A 22,226-nucleotide genomic window follows, 5' to 3' on the forward strand; every position below is an offset into this window, starting at 1 on the left:
AGAGTGAGATCAGAGGGGTAGATCGGTGTGTAGAGTGAGATCATAGGGGTAGATCGGTGTGTAGAGTGACATCAGAGGGGTAGATCGGTGTGTAGAGTGAGATCAGAGGGGTAGATCGCTGTGTAGAGTGAGATCAGAGGGGTAGATCGGTGTGTAGAGTGAGATCAGAGGGGTAGATCGCTGTGTAGAGTGAGATCAGAGGGGTAGATCGATGTGTAGAGTGAGATCAGAGGGGTAGATCGGTGTGTACGTTTTTGTGCTCCATGTATCTACGATCTGACATACCATTCAGGCCTTTAAATTCCAGACACACAAACTGCGATAACGATTCTACAAAGCTGTTAATTGCCAAGACTTCAATATAGCTACCAGTATTCATGGGTCACCCATAAATAACATAGCGATACAAATGCTAAACAAATGTGTGTTAAGAGAAAACCCTAACTATTTTAATTGGGAATCTATTATATTAAATATTACTGACAATATGACATAAGCAGATAAAACTACCCAAAATCTCATTTGTGAATCAAAATGGATAACTTTGTGTTTTGCACTGTTCTACAGAAGCCCATATGTATTCCTTAATTATACAATCAATATCGTGAATATAATACTATACGTTACTCTATTGAAAAAGGTATATCTATTTACCCTATAGAATCATTATCTTAGTTTTGTGTCTATGGTTTTAGGCAGTAGTTGCAGCTGTTCTGTTTGTGTAAGATGGATTCTTTGGAGTTTTTTTTCTTTTCTTTTTATCTGCGTGTACACCATTGAAGTAAAACGTTGTTTTTTTGTTTTTTTTTTGCTGGTGGCTGAGGTTATTGAAACTCCTTTTCTAGTAAACTATAAGGTTATTGGCTGAAGCAGTTTTGCTTGAGACTAGATTCTCATTGGTTGCCTTTTTGGCACAGTGCAGGATTGACAGTTGGCAATTCATCTTTCAATTCATTAATTCGCAGGTCAATCATGGAGCAATCGATTTACCCAGAAGCTCGTCAAGCCTTTTGTATGGATGCATTGACTAATTATTTATGAATTGATGGATGAATTGACAAATTAATTTCTGAATTGATGGACAAATGGATGAATTAATCTATGAATTTGTGCATGAATTGATGAATTAACTGACAAATTAATTGATGAATTGATGAATTAATTGATGAATAGTTTTGGCACAAATGACACTCCATAAGTTTCAGTATTGGCACTAAAGATGTATACGCTGTTCCTCTTTTCAACATTAATCAAAGGCGCACACTCTTACAATGAGCACCTCAGCTGCTGTGGCAGTCAACCTGTTGTACCGAGTCTTTTTGACCTTGAATTTGTTGTACAAAGTAACATATGTTCAAGTTTGTTCTAACATTTGTGTTTCAGAGAACACTTTCTTCATAAAATAAAACTCAACAAGTCTGCTTAAAAAGTATTTAAAAAATAAATAAATTGGTGTCTGAGAATTTGTCTCAAACAAGGGGACAAAAATGCTTAGAAATACATAATATATGAGGTGTTTTTACCTTGTAAGACCATGTTGAAACAATTTGTTAGATTGTAAAGTGTTATAACTACCAGTCCCCATTTGCATGTTCATGTCCCTTAAGCAAAGATAACGTTTGAGTATGTAAACACACTATACTGTGTTAAGCAAACATGAAGGAATATTGTATGGTGTGTAAAACAGAATATGTTGGAGGGACACCTTTATTAGACTTAAGTAGTCCCCCTCCTGAAAAAACACACACACAAACAAAAACACTCCAGTCTGATTGGGAGAACTTACAGTATCCAGTTTATTCTGAACAGACAAGAGAAAAATTGCTAGACATAAAGTTGAGTAACAACATTAAATAAATATTCTGTTGGTTCTGAATGTGTCTGCAGTGCAGTGTACCGTATGTCTTTTTTCCTTTTATATGGTAAATTAATATCTACGTGTGTGGCTTGGTATTTTTAAGACCTGGACATCTTGAGCGTTTCCTTTGGGAAACTTTATTGTAATGGCCCAGAAAAAAAAAAGTCTGGCCTTTTGTTACTTTCATAAAGATGCCACTGAGCTGAACATATTGAGCAATGGGCAATAGAAAAGAAATGCGCTCATCATTATTTGTTTGGGTGCCTCTGTCTGTAGCTAAGACAGTGGCATATTTATTGAATATCAATTTATGACAACAACAGGGGTTCCGGTTGTAAAATATACTGCTACTAAAATTTTACCTGACCATTTTCAAAATAAAAATATTGGTATGTCGATCATTTTGGATTAATTAAGTAATTATTACACTCTCAAAGAAGTGTGAGAAAAGAGAATTGGTTGGGTTTGTCCTAGAGATGTTTAATCTGGAATATAGGGATCATAAAAATATCAGAACCTGTCTTTAACTGCAGATGAAACATACCCAATGTTTGTTTTCCGCCAATGGGAGCTGCGTTGCATTAACCAAGCATTAGCAATTATGCATGAAAAAAAAACATGAAAATGAAAAGGCTACCTTGTGTGTTAAATAATTTATGAAAGTTAAATTAGTTGAATCTTAAAGGGCTTCTGAAAAAGAAAACTGTTAAAGTAAGAACAAGACCTTTAAAGTAGATAAGAGTGAGATTAAAGGTGTCTACAGTGACACGCTCACTTCTAAATTATTTTGATCCATAATTATCTTGAACTATACAGAACATGGCAGACAGCCCATGATATTTAATTATCTTGAACTATACAGAACAAGGCAGACAGTCCATGATATTTCACTATCTTGAACTATACAAAACATGGCAGACAGCCCATAATATTTCACTATCTTGCACTATACAGAACATAGCAGACAGCTCATGATATTTCACGATGGCAGTTAAAAGGGGTTTTAAAAACATGGTGACCAAACTTTCATGCAAGCTTCTCAAATATATACTAGACACTGTTTTTTTTTTTTTTTTTTATCTCACAGCATTGTCTTGTACAACATGGATCTCTATTGCTAAATACACTTTACATACTTAAACAGGACAAGTTACTTTATACAAAGTGGAAATGTTTTGTAATTTAAAGGCTATGACAATAATGGTTCATGTGAGGTGTCAGTAACACAACCATTTTGTTTTGCAAATGTATGATCATTTATGGTATGAAAAATGAAATGAAAGTAGTACCTTATATTTCTTGCCTTAAACATTTCCAAGGGCACCTTTGCAAATCGGCCAGTGCTGTTGGAATGTCACAGAGGCAATGCATATAGGGCTAGTTACATTTCTCCAGGCCCTGTCAGAAATTCTCTAACTGTACCACCATAGGAATCCTGTATGTAATTCAGGCTCCCAGAAATGTCAACGGGGTTGGCAGAAGATAGATGTAAGTATGTGAAACTCAATATTATGCTAGCAAAAGAGAACAAATTCAGAACAAATTCAGTTAAACTATAATTTTAAACTATTTACACTTTAAGGAACTGTGGGGATACCATGCTAAAACTATTTCTGCTGTGTACCACTGAAAAATGAAGTTTTAGCAACTCTCCAAGATGAACACGATAATATTTTTGGGGGGGTAACATAAAATGTCTAAATATATCAATTGAACATTAAAAGTAGGTTCAGTGTAGAAAATGTAGCTTTTGCAAAACAAAACATATTTGTATTGTTTTCTCTTTATTGATACTAAAATAAACCTTGACTGCCCTTTCCCACAATTACAACTATATTTTGGCAGTATAAAAAGATTCCTGAAGTGTATGCTGTGGCTTCTGTTGTAAAAGCGTTTTATTTTTAATATTAATAGTAAGATACAGCCTCATCAAACCAACTCGGTGGAATATCTCTTTTGATGAATGCTATGGGTTGCCATATTGTCAGTCTTTCTTGTAGAAAAAGAAATTTGTAAAACTATATGGCAAAGTTTCACCGAGAAGTCTTTATCAATGCCTTCACTTTCTTGTACATAAAATGAATGATAGTCCAGCACAGTTACACGCAGCTCATTTTCTCAGTCACCTGACCGGCATTGGGTTTAGAACTATTAAAATGATGAACCCCAAAGGAAACAACAGAATAGTCTTTGCTTTCCATCCGGCTGCCGTTTCTCAGCGTGTTCATGTCTCCCAGCTGGAGCTGAGTGGAGTTGTAGGCCAGAGGTGGAAGAGTGTTGACCAAAATGAGCTGCAGTGGCTTCTTCTCTTCCTTGTACTGACACTTGATGTAGCGCGAGAATGCTGAACGATATGTCTTGTTAAACAGCGTATACACAAGGGGGTTGACTGCAGAAGACAGGTAACCGATCCACACAAATACATTGAGCAACCCGCCAATTACACAAGTGTTGCAGGTGTCCTTACAGATTACGGCCAGCACATTGGTAACAAAGAACGGGCACCACATGATCACAAACAAAAAGAAGACAATCCCAAGAACCTTGGACGCCTTTTGCTCATTGCTGATGGACTGTATGGTCCGTCGTCCGCAAACGCCAAAGTCTTTGCTCAGAGACCTGCGGAACAGTTTTTCAGAGGACAAGGAGCTCTGCTGGAGGAAACTGAAGGATGTCCATTTGGTTTTGGGAACCAGTTCATCCAAGCACATGGTCGCTTCGTTCTGCAGAGCCCTGATTGTCAAGAAGTAGGTCACCACCATGATGGTCAATGGGATGAAGAAGGCCACAAAGGAACCCACCAGAACAAAGTTGTCATCAGTGAGAAAGCAGCTGCCATCCTTGACAAATTTGTATTTATCCTGCAGGCCGAAAACCGGAACAGGCATAGATATCCCTTGAAAATGAAAAAAGAGAAAAACAGGTAAGCCATTGACCATTGCTCCTTGAAGATAGTTTTTGTAACTCATTTCTTGCTTAGCATCATTGATCTCACTACCCAACAAACTTTGATAAAGCATTGGTAGGATCAGCACTACATTATCTACATTGAATGATGCAGCAGCAGCGATTCAGTTTTAATTTCAGATGTTTACCTCATGCCACTTTGGTGTAAGTTTAAGGTATTTTCTCCAAAGTGCAATTTCCTAAAAAAAACTGTAGTAACAACAACAGTTAAGGTTAATTTAAGAAGTCAAAAGTGTCAGTTACAACAGTAACTGGGCTTTATACCAAAATGCAATTTTGCACCATTATTTGTGAAAAAATGCATGTATTAATTTAACATTGCTTGTAACAAACACCTAAGGGACATTTTTAACGTCCTTAAATTAACCTTTTAAGTTGTTTGTTATTTGTTTTGCTAGATGTTTTATTTAACTTAACCAAACTGAGAAAAAAGAAAATGAGAAGACCAGGATAAGTCAGATACTAAATGTTTTCCCTTTTTACAAAAAAAATGGTGCAAATTGTGTTTTGAGGGTGTGTGGTACTATTTGAGCATGATCTCTCAGGTGCTGCACCAATTTGCTAAAATTATCAGACTCAATTCAGAAAAAAACAAGACTGTCAGATTCTTATCTCTGAAAGCTGATCTTATCTTCTTAGATTTTACATCCAAAGCGGGATAAAAAAAACAAAAATACTTTATAATCTTGTGCTGAATATTTGTTTCGTGGTTCGAACAATGTTTGAGCAGAATGAGTCACTTCTTTGGATCTCACTCACAAGCATTCTTTAATTTATTGATGTAAGCACAACCTAAAATAAGAAGAAGGTGAGCCATGATGTGAATAAAATATGAAAAGAATTGTGATTATGGAATTGCAACAGTATGTGTGTTCGAGTTTTAAATTTGTGTTGAGGATGTACCAATGCCTGGATCTCAAGCACAATGCTAGTGGTATGAGACAGCAATATCACAGAACCCCCAATAATGCTGGAGTAGAGTAATCTTTGACATTCTGTTGATTTAATTATCTGTTAAGACTTTGTGGTACTATGTTGGTACTTATTGACACTTTTGTTGCTTTTGTTGACACTTCTGTGACTAGTCATGTGTGACTTTGCAATACTTCAGGCCTACAGCAGATAGCTACAGTATAGGTTAGATGGAACATTTGAAAGGGCCATGATAGCGGGTGCTGACTAACCAGGGGTTCTGTTTACCAGAATGTAATCCAACAGGGAAATGATGGTCCACTTTGTTATGTATATTACAGGAATAACAAATGCCCCAGAAAACAACTATTAATTGACCTACTTGCTGGTGGAAGCGATGTAGCAGTCGAAAGGTGCCAATCACAACACCAAAAACACCAAATACAAGATTGGAGTGAGCATTTTAGACCAGAACATCACCCCTAGAACTATATTTTTAATTTGTGACAGGCTATTTTGTTGCAGACTGTAGCCTTATTTTAGCACATTTTATTTTTTATTTTTTTTCCACAGCCACCACCTGAATCAGAATGGTGACATCATCGCCATTGGATATAGCTTGAAGCTATCAGATATCAGATAAAATAATATTCCAGATTGATTGTATCACATTGATATCAGTGACTGCTATTACCATAATATTCAATGGCTTTATCTTTTGGTGATACGGTTTGAACATCAAACTCAAAGAGATGTACACACACAAGCCCATTGAAACTCAATCTGTATGAAAATCAATTAAGACTACCATGTACACAGTCAGATAGCAACACTTCCCCCAATGCCTTTTATTCTATTTAACACTTTGATATTGTTCTCTCTAAATATCTGGTAGTGTAATACTGCACTGAAAGACCAGAACAGATCACAAATGCTGCCCAATGTAATGAAAATGTGATGTTCCTACCCCTTTAAAGTAACTTTGAAAAATGACAACCATACAAATTCGTTGGACCCTGTCCACATTCTGTCTGAGTGACAAAGTACAGTTTATATAGAGTGTAAGAGCTGTTACCTGCTTCTCTGGCCTTTGAGCTGATGCTAACACTGGGAGTGTTTAAATGATAGAACTAGTTTAGCCATGGCCATTGCTTACTCTTTCTGCTCTTTTTTGTGACTATTTTTTTAATGTTTTGTTGTCTTTAAGCAGCTAATTTGGTGAAACAAAATAATGAATATACACTTTTGCATTGCAGTCCTTTGATTTGAGTGGGAACCTGTTTTAAAGAGGTTGTAGCCAAAAAAATAGTTTCTTAAATCTTACTTGTCATGCAACTACATTGGTTGTATAACTCTCAAATGTGCAATTTCTAAAGAAACATGCTATTGTAAACATATATTTTCATTTTAAAACATGGTAACTAGGTAAAAAACGTTCTCACTTTGCTAGCCTTTCCTTTTAGTAAATCTATTACACTTACACTTCCTGGGTCATTTCACATCTGCAGTGCCTTTGAGGTGAAGCACCTTACTGGCTGCAAAGCAGGTCAGTCATTTTGGGAAGCAGCTGGTTGGTTACTAACCCTGAAGGGTGGGGCCATTTTCACTTTCCAGGTGAAATGACCATGAAAGTGCAGGACTGTCAGAAAACAAAGTCTGCGACCAGAGATTTATTTAACTTAATGTAGTTCCAGATATCATGTTTTAAAATGAAAGTACATGTTTGGCAAAACTACGCATTTGAGACCTACAGCTATGGTCAAATGTATGGAATCATTTAGTTAGTTACAATCACTTTAATGCTATCAATTTCCAGTACTCTGTACTACTGTACTAAAATACAGATTAATTATGTATGTGGCTAGACCTCTGCTTCCCTTTATCCATTTAAACATTCTGAAAGCTTAACAGTGGGGTCCCATTTCTCCCACAGTATTGTTTCTAATAAAAAAGGAATCTTTCTCAGTTATGGGATTTGTATGTTTTTTTATTATTATTATTTCAGTTTATTTTTGGTTAGAGAAATTGATGTTTCAGACAAACATGTTAAGGAATGATTTTATATAATTGTAAATAATTTAATTCCTAAATAGAAATAAACTGCATTTTCAAATACGTTACAGATTTCAAAAGGAAAAAAATAAATAAATTAAATTAAATATCCTATGGTACTTAGAATTTTTTTTTTACAATAAGTGGCAGAAAATGTTTACTCACATTTATTAAATTGTTCGGTACACTGTGCTGGTTGACAAAGACGCACCTGTACTTGCTGTAGCTCAAAGGGTTGCTCTCTGACCAGGACTCACTGGAGCACTATATAAAGTGGTGCTTTTAAGCATTGCCCCCCCCCCCCCCCCTTTCCTTTTGTTTCAATGGTATTGCGTATAGCACGCAATAAAGATGGATTGTATTTCAATGTATCAATGGAATTATCTAGAGATCTCCAGCTTGCACAGCATATGCTCTCACAAATTGTCTAGAATGTATGAGAAATCCAGATCATATCAGAAAAGTCAGTACACTCAGTGGGTGTCGGTACATACGTTTCCCCATTCATCCTACAGAACTAAGGTATTGTATTGCAGCCAATACATACATTGGCCTATATTTTGCCCTCTCCATTGTAAATGTATTTTACTTGATGTACTGGATTTTTTTATTTTTTTATTAAGTATGTTGGTGTAGCTGCTGTTGTCCATTTAAAGTTGGGTTAACCAGTCAACAAAGGGACTGAAGAATTGTGGCTTATTTAGACTGTAGCCGTCTTAATACAGGTCAACTCCTAAAGGCTGATATTCAAGACACTGTTGTTATACCCTCCAACTCAGGGTCTATTCAGTCAAGACTAATTCCTGTGCATCAGGAATAAGCAGTGCCAGCAGCAGGATCTCCAGCGTTGCTATATTTTAAGTGTACTTGTTGCAGCAATGCCAAAATACAACTCCAGTGCGAAGCAATGCGACCACCATCTGTCTCTGCATGTGTTGTTTTGAAAGTGACTAATATTATATAAGTAGATCTATCAAAATGCACCTATACCTAGGGCGAGAACCGTTTCATGAATGTAAAACTGGATTTTGAAAATACAGACTTAAAAAAAAAAACAGAAATAAGTGATCAATGATGGCCCATTATTGCTTATAGGATTGTCCTTATCACTTTTCTACTGTTATGCATGTCCTGCATATAATTGTATAATGTGGATTATACAGTAGTACCTCTCACACCTGGCTTTATCAAATAATGACCTCATTTTTGTGTGTCATTGTTCTTACCAAATAAATCCTAACAATTGCAGCTTTATCATTCTTACCGACAGATATAGTCCAAACAGCTATTATTTTCATGAAGGCCTTAGTTCTTGAGTTGAAACGGCTGTGATGAATTGGGTTTCTTATGGCAATGTACCGATCCAGGGAGATAGCACACAGATGCATGATGGATGCAGTGGAGAACAGCACGTCCAAGTAAATCCAGATGGGACACAGTTGTGAAGGCAGGGGCCAAGCATATCCTGCAAAACAACAATGGAAAATGGAAAAAAAATGGGAAAACATAGAGCAGGAGCATCCAGGAACTGAATGTATTTGGTACTATAAATGAATTATTAACCTTAGCCTTACAGCATGTATCCATAAAAGAATAAATTACACACACGTTTAGCCAACTAAAATAATCAGTATTTTATGAGAATTCATTCCCAGAACAATTTAAAGTTTGACGAATACATTGGCCTGGGTCCAGAACCATACTGAAACAGAATAGACATGCATTAATTAAGAACAAAACCAAGAGCTTTATACCAGATATATTTTTCCATTACAGATGTTGCAAGGATGTTTACAGAAAAATAACAGACATTATGAAATATGGAGCTCTTCCTTCAAAGCTATCTTTGTCTTTTTCATAAAAAGTATTATTTTTTTCACAAGCGCGTTGGTACATTGTTTTTACAGGGTTTAATCAATTTCAATACAAGGTCTCTGCTCTGCCTAGCTAAATAATATTGTTTTGTGAAACACATGTTGTGACCGGCTAGTCATTGTTTTTGCAATATGGTACACATCTATTTAGCCCTAACAACAGTATTTGTCATCATGGTAACTTAGTTCACTGCTAGATGATGAGCAGGATTAGCAAGATGTTTCGAGAGAGCCTCCAGCTGTCCCAGGATGCTCTCCTCTCCAGTGAGTGAAATCTCACATCAAAGGTATAAGAAGGCTGGAGGGTGTAAACTGGTAGAAGAGGGAAAAGATCAAAGATTGCTAAATTTGGAAACCAGAAATTAAATCTGTTGCTGCTTCAGAGTATATACAAGCTGAAGCTGTTCGTCATACTGTATATGATTTTTGTGACTTGGTGGCACCTACTCAGATGCAGCTACTACCACATTTGTGTTATTCATACCATGCATATAAAAGGCTAGCTGGCTATACCATATGTCTAAACTCATTACATACTGTACTGCATCTTCGACTATCAGTTATCATGTTCCCCCAGCAATAGTGTGGCGGATGGAAGAACACAATCAGTGTATAAGGGGCCTCCATTTTTTGAACAAGGACCCTAAAAACTATTGTACTCTTTCATGACTTTGTTTTTTTGTTCTATAAATTACATTTATCTTTTTCGACATGATTTGGGGTTTTGTTTTTAGCTTCCTTTTTGCCTGCAGCAGAATTCAAGAGCTATCATTCTATCAACAGTAATTGTAGGACCCTAAATAAATCAGATCATTTTTTTTATTGAAGTAGTCAGTCATGTGCTGGTGTTTCGACTGCAGAAAGGGGGGATTAAGAGTGTTTTTTTGACTTTTTGACTCCAAAAAGCCTGCCACAAAGAGCTCATGGCAACAGCAGCCACAAGTACTGTACTATTCATCATAATGAAATGCAAGCTGTAGCAGTTTTTAGAACAAATTATAATTAAGGGGTGATAAGTAAATTGTTAAAATGCCATTATGGGCTGAGGCCTGATACCAGGAAAAAATTTAAATAGCTCCTCTGCATTATCACCAAGACACCAATCACATTAAAAGACGAAGTTCCTGTTTTTCTGCTTTACCAGTATGCAGAAGACTGAATTTGAATCCTTCTGTATAAGAAACAAAAATTGAAGATATCCACTTTGGGCTCTATATAAAAACATCTTGTTTCAGCTAAGCTATTGCTAAAACTTTTGCATCACTCAGAATTTTAGGATTGAGACATACCAGTAATTAAAAAAAAACAAAAAACTATATGAAAATAATTCAGATGTTTTATTTAACGTCATGTAACAAATAGACTACAAAATTATATTGTAAATGTCTACTGGAAGCCATAATAGTCCGTTTTTCGTTAAGAAAATGGAAAACTACAAAGCGGTATGTAATAATATGTTAACGTAACATTAGTCAACATATTCAACTTTATGAAGCAACATTTAATTATTTAGGGTAATGCAAAACTTTTGGCTATGGCTTTATTTAGTATACTATATATATATATATATATATATATATATATATACAAACTTGAAATTATTTACAATTATATAGAATTATTTATTTTATTTATTTAAATTGTGTTGCTTTTTTAATTTACAGTATTTACTTTATTGCAGGCCTGCAATAACAAAGATTTAATATTACTCTGATACAAATACACATATTTATTTCATATTAAATTAATTAAAAATAAATGTATTCAGTTATAAATGCTCTATAAGTGTGTTTTACTACAGCACTATCTACCGTGCATACAGTGCAGTAACCAAAAGACATAGAAACATTACATATCCTGAAACTCAAATATTATTTTCTTAGTGGAATGATTTAAATGTGTGCAATCCATCATTTACATCCTGGACGTCTAATTAAGAGCCCTGTAGATGCCTGAGAAGCATTTCTTCCTTTATGCATTGCCTTGTATAAAAAATGCAAAACAATGTTTCTTAAAGTTAAAATATAGCCATTAAAATGAGACACAGCACTGTAGCTGAGTAATTTCAGGATCCGACTGTCTAAAAATTTGCATGGGAAAATTACGTAAGTTATATACAGTGCCTATAGAAAGTCTACACCCCCTTTCAAAATGTTCACCTTTTGTTGCCTTATAGCCTGGAATTAAAATGCATTAAAATAGTTTTTTTTCATTTATCTACACATCCTACCCCACAACTTCCAAGTGAAAAAAATATTCTAGAAATTTGTAGAAAATTAATTAAAAATAAAAACTGAAATAGCTTGGTTGGATAAGTGTCCACCCCCCTTGTAATAGCAATCCTAAATTAGCTCAGGTGTAACCAATCACCTTCAAAATCACACACCAAGTTAAGTGGCCTCCACCTGTGTTAAATTGTAGTGATTCATATGATTTCAGGATAAATTCAGCAGTTCCTGTAGGTTCCCTCTGCTGGGTAGTGCATTTCAAAGCAAAGACTCAACCATGAGCACCAAGGCGCTTTCAAAATAACTCCGCAACAAAGTTGTTGAAAGGCACAGATCAGGGGATGGGTATAAAAAAATATCAAAGGCCTTGAATATCCCTTGGAGCACGGTCAAGACGATTATTAAGAAGTGGAATGTGTATGGCACCACCAAGACCCTGCCTATATCAGGCCGTCCCTCCAAACTGGATGACCGAGCAAGAAGGAGACTAATCAGAGAGGCTACCAAGAGGCCAATGGCAACTTTGCAAGAGCTACAAGCTTTTATGGCCAAGACTGGTCAAAGTGTGCATGTGACAACAATATCCCAAGCACTTCACAAATCTGGCCGGTATGGTAGGGTGGCGAGAAAAGCCCACCTTGAATCCCATTTGAAGTATGCAAAAAACACTCAGGAGATTCTGTAGCCATGTGGCAAAAAGTTTTGTGGTCTGACGAAACTAAAATGGAACTGCACATCACCCAAATAACACCATCCCTACTGTGAAACATGTTGGTGGCAGCATCATGTTATGAGGATGTTTCTCATTGGCAGGGACTGGGGCACTTGTCAGGAAAATGAATGGAGCAAAGTACAGAGAAGTCCTTGAGGAAAACCTGCTGCCCTATGCAAGAAAGCTGAAACTGGGACGGAAGTTCACCTTTCAACATGACAACGACCCAAAGCACACAGCCAAAGCTACACTGGAGTGGCTAAGGAACAAAAAGGTAAATGTCCTTTTGTGGCCCAGTCAGAGCCCCGACCTAAATCCAATCGAAAATTTGTGGCATGACTTGAAGATTGCTGTCCATCAATGCTCCCCAAGGAACTTGACAGAGCTTGAACAGTTTTGTAAAGAAGAATGGTCAAATATTGCCAAATCTAGGTGTCCAAAGTTGGTAGAGACCTATCCCAACAGACTCACGGCTGTAATTGCTACCAAAGGTGCTTCCACCAAGTATTAAATCAGGGGGTGGAGACTTATCCAATTATGATCTTTCAGTTTTGTATTTTTAATATATAATTTTTTTCTCAATAAAAACTTTTTTTCCCCTTAACAGTGTGGAGAATGGTGTGTAGATAAGTGGAAAAAAAAACCATTTAAATGCGTGAAACTGAGGCACTGACACAACAAAATGTGAAAAAAGTTCAAGGGGGTGTAGACTTTCTATAGGCACTGTAGTACCTGCAGGCATTCTTGTGTTAGTGTGTCTGTATACAGGCAGTAAGCAGTAATGGAACACATCGTTCAACACATCTTTTATGACACTGTACCTAAAAACATTTTTAGGGGAAGGTTGTCAGGGGCACGATAGTTCAGCTATATACCTAGGCATCAAATTGAATGATTTTTTGTAGTGGTAGATTTTTTCGTACCACATCTAACTTATTTTCCTTGATTTGATATGCACAGTTTTTCTATGTCATATTTCTAGTTGCATTTACAATGGATTTTAAAATTATAGATTACTTTTACAAAAAATATAAATGTAAACAGTACATATACTTTTCTTGTGTGAAAAGGAGGGCTCCATCACCATGGTTATTTATCAAATACAAGAAATCAATTCCACAGAACAGAGTACATTGAGATCTAACACCTGGTTTGCAAGAATTCCCTGTCACTATATATATATATATATATATATATATATATATATATATATATATATATATATAAGATATGCAGGTCAAATATACTGTAGATCTCTACAGGTGGTGGGGTGTCGGTGTGTGTTGTGTAAGGGTATTTATTCACTATTTATTCAAATAGATCTGTTTACTAAAAACTGTTCCTAATCCCGAGACACTGGTGTCATTGGACTTGCAGGTTGTTCAAGCATGGGTATGGAGAGACATAGGGGAGGGTCACTTCATATATCACACATGGGCCTGGTCAAATGCCAGGCAAAAGCTCCTGGGAGGATTGTAAATTGTTCATAGAAAGAACATTGATATCATCACTGTCTTATAACCCCTGAATAATTAGACCGGGGAATCTCTCTGAGATTAAAGATAATGGTAATGATTTTCAAACTAATATCAACAACATGACAAATAATATCGGAACTCAAACCAGGCAAATAGTAATAATAATAATAATAATAATAATAATAATAATAATAATAATAATAATAATAATAATTACACATAAATGAATATAATTCCCATATGTACCAATCCTGTGTGTTGTGAAAATGTAATACAGTACATTTTTTTTTTTTTAATTACTCTAGTTCTATAAATTGAAAGATGCCTTGGAGATAGCAACATGTGATGGGTGTGTGTGGACTGTCAAAATGTCATACCTTGGCAATTATCTATTGAAGGTAGAAACATTTTTCCATATCACAGGACAGACCTATTGTAAAACACACATAACATGCAGTAGCATCAGTACATACAAGCTTTCCTACCAATAATAATAATACTAATAATAATAATAATAATAATAATAATGATATGTATGCTACCTTTGCAAACCAATTTTACAAAGGTGCACTATAAGTTAGTTTTATAGTTTTGAGAAAATGCTATGCTTCAATGTAAAAAATTATAAGTCAGCGTATAGGTGCTTTTTTTCTTTCTTTTTCCTTTAAAAAAATCTAACTCCCTCTGTAGTACACTTTACCAGTCATTAACAGCATCTGTCTGGATTTATTATAAAATGAATTAAATACATGTGGAGTGAAATGTAAGTTTACAAAACACATACTTTCATATCGAAAGACCTGGGTATTTGTTTTTGATAGGTGTCCTCGGTCTGCAAGGAAACAAAGATCTGGGCATGTGCAAGTGCAAGGGGAAAACTGTCTGGGCATGTGCAGTACACATAGTAGGAAAATTTGACAGGTAGCATAAATTGACATGACACTGGTATACTGGTTCCCCAACAACAACAACAACAAAATATATAACCACATTCTGCTGGCGAGAGCCTCGCACAGTCCCTGCGGAATTCAGATTCAGGTATTTATTGTTATTAATATTATTATAATGCTATGTAGTAGGAAACGTGAATGACTAGGGTGGCCTATTTTTTATTATATTTTTTTAGTGGTCAAATGAGGCAGGCTGCACATGCGGTTCAACACAACCTAAAACTTAGTGTAAACCGACTTTAAGAAAGCTGCAAGATATCTGTAGTTACGGAAGGCCAAATTGGAAATAATTAAAATATATCCTCCAGTATTTTAATATTAAAAAGGTTATTTGCATTTGGAAAGAGAATTTCTCACCCTAAAAGATAACTACATGGATACCCACATTTTTCCTTGGAAACCCCACCGAAATTAGCCAAATACTGTGTCTTTATTAATGTGTTTATTTTTTATACAACCGTGAAGGTGCATTCATCTGAGTTCAGGAGCTGCAGAACATTCAGTTCTAGTAGCCTGCTATAGAAATATGTAACAGTCCGGGTAAGTGTGATACAGATTCCTGCGTCGGTGAGATGGGATGAAGTTAAAGACATAGCCTAGTGGTTAAGACTCTCGCTTGCCATGTGCAAGGTTGCCAGTTTGCGCCCAGCCTCTAACCTGTTACATCTCGATCAGATAAAAATGTCTTTATTGACGTAAGAGCCACTGCCATCTGGTGCTCTGACTCTTTGGAAACAAGTTTCCTTCAGTTATCCTGTCAATATGCTGCTGTGCTCCAGGTGGTGCTGGTGTTCACTAATATAAAGACACTTTGGCTGCTCTAACCTACATTATACTGTATATGTTCGTTACAACATTTTTAATATGGGGATTGTTAGTGTCATTTTGTTCCATAAACAAAGTTACACTCATTTTGAAATGTTGGTGGTGTAATATACTGCTTACTTTAGCGTCCATGTTTTTAAAGTGTTAGAAACCAAACTTGGTAAAGCTCAACATAAAATATCAAACACAGTTAGTCATCTCTAAGCTTGACTGTGTTCCAGCTTTTGCTTTGTAGAAAAACGTGCCTTCAAGGAGTCCTGGTTCTTTCTTTTTATATTTGTTCTTATTACCATCTCCCCAGTGCTGGAATACATTAATATAACATCATGTTATAAACCTCTAACAAACAACAAATCAAGGTTGTGTGAAGTCTTATGAATGCTTTGGGGGTTGCGGGGGATCTTTGTATTTTTTTCTTTCATTGGTTTCTCTGGGGGGAGTTTTTAATTTAAAAAACTCAATATTTACTGCTGTTCCGACTAGACATATAAACATGCCAATAATACAGGTATCTGTACGTGAAGGGTAATGTGTATGTCTTCTCAAAAGAGACAAAGAAACCTTGACAACAAAACATTTTAAAATGTTCTGTCTCCTCTGAGATAGGACCTTCCAGTCACATTTTGAGTAGAATTTATCCCAGATAAGATAAAGAGTCTGCTTGCTTTGGGAGCATCGTTAGGTACACTTGATAGATAGAAAATGTTTAAAAAAATGATATTAATTTTTGTTCCGTGATCTTCATTTGTGCTCACTATATTTGCTATTAAGTCTGTGTTTTTAAATTCCGGCTGCTGACCTGTGAACTGCTTATTTTGATGAATGTGTATAATCTACATTTTTAATTTTTTTAAAAAAAAAATCCTGTTTCCTTTTAGAGACGTCATGTCTTGTGTACATAAGGGTACACTGCTGATTAAATGTAGCGACTTTGCTAATCTGTAGGAAGACGTTGTAACAGGTAATCTAGGCAACTCATTAAAATGCCCTTTTAAATTGAATACTAATAGTCAAAAACACTTTTTTTCTTTTTCTTTTAAATCTAGATTTCTGTCAAATGTTCTTAATTGACTTGGAAGATTTTTTTTTTTCTAATATTGTACGTGATATATAGCAGAATTAAATGTTTTATAATCATTTTGCAGTGAGACACATTAATTAGCCCCCACCTAGTGGGTAAAGTGCATTGCTTTCATTTGTTGAGTCGCAAAGGAGTAGCGGCAGGAACTTACACAGCAGATCATTAAAAATCACAAAGGTCTGATTGCTTTGAAAAATGTCGAATAGACTGGATAATTAATGGTTTTATTCTCAGAAACTGGGTCTTGGAAAAACAAGTCATGTAGTAAGAAACAAAAAAAAAATACAAAATAAAAACCAACTATAGAATGAGCCAGTATTGGCTGGCTATAGGAAAAGACATATGCCGATGGTACATTATGTTCAATAGTCCAATATTAGATCTTATTGAGTCTTTGAGAAGTTGTATGTTTAATACATAATTTTTGTGAATTTGTGTGGCATATTGCAGCTTTTTTTGAAAATTGTCGCAAAGAACTGAAACAAAATGTCTGATTTAAGAGTAGTATTTGACAGCTAAAATGTAATGTTTAATCGTGAAATACCTATTTTTAAACAGCGATGTGCTGTGAAAAAAATACAGTCCAGCCCAAGTTTTATAAAATTCCTTCTGTTGAACGATGTGCACAAACCTGCAGGGATGTATTCTACCTACAGAATAAAATATTCACTTCTGATATTTCATACAGATTATTTTTATAGCTTTCTTCTCTCTCTGCTAATTGTTACTAAAATCTATGCTCGCTTTTCATCTGTAATTTAGTAAATGGAAAATCCTGAACAGGCATACAGTCACAGCTGCACACTGTCTAGTGTTCATTTTTTAAACTGTCTTACTTCAGAAATGTCTTTTAAAATAGTTAGTAAGCATGGCAAATAATGACCTCAGCAGAAACAACAATAGAGATTCATGGCAGCAGTGTGGCGTAGTGGTTAGGGCTCTGGACTCCTGACCAGAGGGTCGTGGGTTCAATCCCAGGTGGGGGACATTGCTGCTGTACCCTTGAGCAAGGTACTTTACCTAGATTGTTCCAGTAAAATCCCAACTGTATAAATGGGTAATTGTATGTAAAAATAATATGATATAATTGTAACAATTATAAGTCACCCTTGATAAGGGCGTCTGCTAAGAAATTAATAATAAAACACTGTACTAAGTTTCTTCCTAAGGTTTTTATTTCCTAATAGGCTGATGTGGCTTTGCTGATACATGGTAACTTTTACCTTAACTATTTTATATTGAATTTAATTTCATATGAACAGGATTTTTATACCATAATCATTGAGTATCTGTTGTTATAAGCTAATATGTATGTATTGTTGCCACTAGAAGCATTTATTCTAGAGATGTTGATATAGCCGACTGTTTTGTCAGACGTGTCGAGTCTCACTAACTGAAAAAAAATCTTTAAACATAATATATTTAATTTTTATAAGTTACAAGGAAAATGTGTCAGCATATCTCAGTGTAAAATACAAAGGTAACAGAGTGATCCTAGAGGTTACCAAAAAAAGGCAAGTACCTATATATTGGTGTTTAAAATGTATTCAAAAGCACAAAACGGTAAAAAAAACAGGAGCAACTCAAGGGCTGCTTCTGCCCAGTTTCACTTCATAAGTGCTGTTCCTCCCCCAAAATGACTTGTAGAGCTTATGCTTCCAAGAATTTAATTTAAAATTGAACCCAGAGCCCAGAAAGGCCTGGGAGCACAACATGGCCTCAGTTATTTCCTGTTTATAACTGCACCAGGTTACAGTCTCTACAACCAGGTTTTACATACAGTACTAGCAATATATTACATTTTATATTATTATTATTTTTTTGATTATTATTATTAGTCGTAGTAGTCGTAGAAATTGATTTTACCCCATTTTTATCCCAATTTGAAATGTCCAATTGTATTTTAGGCTCAGCTCACAGCTACCACCCCTGCGCTGACTCGCTGTCCTCCGAAGCATGTGCTGTCAGCCGACCGCTTCTTTTCACTCTGCAGGCCCGTCCACGGTCGGCAGTGGAATAGCTCGGGAGACCCAAAATGTAAAATTCTTTATTGTATTGTATTATAAATGAATAAATGCTGTACGGTGGGGTATTTGTAACCTGCCATCCCCACTCATACCCCGTTGCTTACTAAAAATATTAGTATCCCCGAACATATAATAAACATATAAAATATATATATATATATATATATATATATATATATATGGTACAATTTTTCCACTGTACTTCAAAATATACACTGCAAAGACACACAATGTTTGACCTTCTAGGCAGGGGATGTGTTCTGCTTTAAGATGTTTATATGTCTGCATCTGTGTCAATTTGCAAAGCCAGGCTAAAATCAATAACATTATGCACACAAGGTAAGACAGATCAAACAAGGGTCACATCAAGCAAATACATGAACCTACAAAATACCCCTTACAAAAAAACAAAAGTGCGAGTCACAGATATCTTTATAAATGTTTACAAGCTCTGATATTCCATCTAATATACCATGGTAGAACATTAAAAAGGAGCTTAAACCAGAGCGAAAGCATGGTAATGCACAGAGAAGTATGGTAAATCTAGATAAAACACAGTAATAATCACAGTAAATCAAGTTTATGTGAAACATTTATATGGAAATGTGCATATATATATATATATATATATATATATATATATATATATATATATATATATATATATTTGAAAGGTTATTTAAAGATGATGCAGTTTTAGATCTCTTTGTTTTACTTTTCCCTTACTATTTTGACAGTGTTTTTTTTATCCATTTGTTCTACAGTTGTATGATGCATAAGCACACGCACACACACAATATTATATAAAAAGAATATTAGAATCCGAGATTCCTTATAATCCGCAAGTTTGTGGGGCTGCAGTGCCTAGTTTTAATCTCTCAACCAAAACTAAAATATTGCCAACATAGCAAAATTGTTTACAAACAGAACCAGGCAGGAATCAATTTATCTGATCTCTCTCTCTCTGAGCATCTAGCCAAATCCTTGCAATTATTCTAATTAAACAGCATTCCTAAGAGTCTCTAACCATTGACTAATTAAAGATAAATATTGTACAGTGATCTCACCCATGAATATTTTTTTTTTTCAACGCACACAAACCTTGAGATCTTGATAAACAACAGTAAAAGGGCTACTGAAGTACGATTCACTTTATCAATGGATACAGTGAGGATGGTGGAGATGCTGTGCAGGCTAGTGAGCCAGATCTGTCACTCAATGCTATTAGATTGAAATCCTGATAACTTACTCTGTGAACTGGTCATCCAATTTCTGTCATACTGTATGAATTTAGACATTAAAGAGATCCTACAGATTCAATCGCTTTTTTACAAGAACCAATCCCCTCCATTACAGAAATAGTGGAATTCTTTGGGACTGTCATAGATGTATATACCTCCTAGTTTGTTAGATTTTTTATCTTCTGAATCCTACAGATGATAAATTAAGAGATGCTCATTTTAAAAGGGCAATATCTTAATATTCATTTCCTACTCCGGTGTCTTTCATGCATACCAGCCATCTACTTATTGCTAAAAGATCATGCATAATAAAGGGAATTCGAAATGCTATTTGTAATTGTTTCCCGGTTCACCTGAAATATGGAAACTGAATAGAAAACTAATAATCCCTGTGACTGTATTGACAGACCCTGTTCAGGTAAGCACAATGAGATAAACAATATCCACTGTATTATAAAAAAAAAGAAAGAGTGATGGTGTGTGATATGTGCCTTGCACTTCTAATTTGCACCCTGCATGATAGACTTACCGTAGAGTATTGTGAGCATGGAGACAGGCATGACCAGAAAGCCCAGCAACATATCAGTGATGGCAAGAGACATCAAGAAATAATTGGTGGCATTCTGTAGTTTCTTCTCCAGGGAGACAGCCATAATCACTAGGATGTTGCCAGCGATAGTTAAGATGATCACAATCACAATGAGCAGGGCTGGCCAGTTCTTATCCGTGACAGAGACTAATGAAAAGCACTGTGGTGCAAGGCTGTCGGCGCAGGACAGGTCTGAGAGGTTCTCAGCATTCATGGTCCTGTTACAGGTGTGTGATACGTTAGCTTTCCCCAGCAGAGAGTCCTGTTTGAACAGTTTGAGATCAAGGTTCAGCGGGATGAAAGAAACGGTCGTCACATTCAAGGTGTTCCTGTTTTCGGCTAAGAAGCTCATTTTCTGAAACTTTACAATGTCATTCAAACAGAAAAAGATTATCAGAGAGGGGGAGCCACTATAGAGTTAAAGTGTTGCCTCGAAACCAAAGTAGAAGGTGCTGAACCTGAATTGTACCATTTTTTCCTGTCATTTCCCCACTTTCATCACTGATCATTCCAAGCAGACCCTTGTTTATCTTGTATTCCACTGAGGAACTCCAATGGAAGAGTCCATTGCTCTTGATTTAGGTAGTTCTGTGGCAGCATTTATGACACATGTATCGAGGAGCTCTTGGAGAATTTAGAGTTGTCATTTCCTTGCACAAGAGGTGCTGGTTTTAAATAAGTATTGTATATTCTAAGAAATGTACACTCTTGCTAGCTGCACGGCAGTTGTAAAGTTATCACTTGAGAACAGGCTGTCTTTGTTCCTTTTAACTGTGGAAAGAATACACCTTATCACAGATATCAAGAACAGATGAAGAAAGCTGCAATCAATATATTCCTACGTCTTCATATCTGACCTTTACATTAGCACTTGACTGTGCTTCCACAATAAAGAGAAAATTAAAGACATCTGACAACTTAGTTCTCCTTAATATTGTTAAAAACAAAAGTTACTTTTCATCTGATACAATTCAGTTGTTTCAAAGGCTTTTTTTTTTATCTCAACACAAGAATCGTTACAAATCAGTACTGGTACAGGTACTGCAACTGAGTAAGCAAGCACTGACTGACTGTCTTTCTTTTTACTTGCTGTATAAACCATGGAAATATGATGCCTCACACCACACAGCCCATCTTTATAGCAATACTGTAGTTATGAACCACTTCCTGACAAAAGAGCTGATTTTGACAAACAAAATTAAATATTCATTTAAGAAGCATTTTCACAAGCAGAACTCACACTACATTTTTACACATTTAAGACTCAGAAGAAGAAATACCTTTTTTCCTTTTAGCTTGTTTCTGTCCCTTCTCCCTCTCCAAGGTCTTTTCTAATGCTACACATATCTTTAAATGCAGTAATTTAGTTATCTTCAGCAGTGAATACAAACAAAATAGGTGTCTGCAGCGAGCAGAGCTAGTCCATGTACAC

General features: G+C 35.7%; 2 protein-coding genes across 2 annotated transcripts in view; one reads left to right on the top strand and one right to left on the bottom strand.

The window, feature by feature from the left end:
• Positions 1 to 12,794, top strand: part of LOC117406953 (leucine-rich repeat and calponin homology domain-containing protein 1) — a 129,955-nt gene extending 117,161 nt beyond the window's left edge. Inside the window, exon 21 of the mRNA XM_059028855.1 lies at positions 12,705 to 12,794. Coding sequence (XP_058884838.1) covers positions 12,705 to 12,731 — 27 coding nt within the window. The 3' untranslated portion in view covers positions 12,732 to 12,794. The remainder of the gene's footprint in view (positions 1 to 12,704) is intronic.
• LOC117407466 (5-hydroxytryptamine receptor 2A-like) lies at positions 1,801 to 22,215 on the bottom strand. The gene is made up of 4 exons (XM_034012536.3): positions 22,075 to 22,215; positions 20,735 to 21,565; positions 9,054 to 9,254; positions 1,801 to 4,754 (listed from the first exon to the last, which is right to left on the bottom strand). The coding sequence occupies exons 2-4, from the start codon at positions 21,144 to 21,146 to the stop codon at positions 3,958 to 3,960; spliced, it is 1,410 nt and encodes a 469-aa protein (XP_033868427.1). The 5' UTR covers positions 21,147 to 21,565; positions 22,075 to 22,215; the 3' UTR covers positions 1,801 to 3,957.
• Between the last annotated feature and the right edge of the window lie 11 nt (positions 22,216 to 22,226).

Source organism: Acipenser ruthenus, chromosome 8 (assembly GCF_902713425.1).
Source record: "Acipenser ruthenus chromosome 8, fAciRut3.2 maternal haplotype, whole genome shotgun sequence".
NCBI classification, from domain to species: domain Eukaryota; kingdom Metazoa; phylum Chordata; class Actinopteri; order Acipenseriformes; family Acipenseridae; genus Acipenser; species Acipenser ruthenus.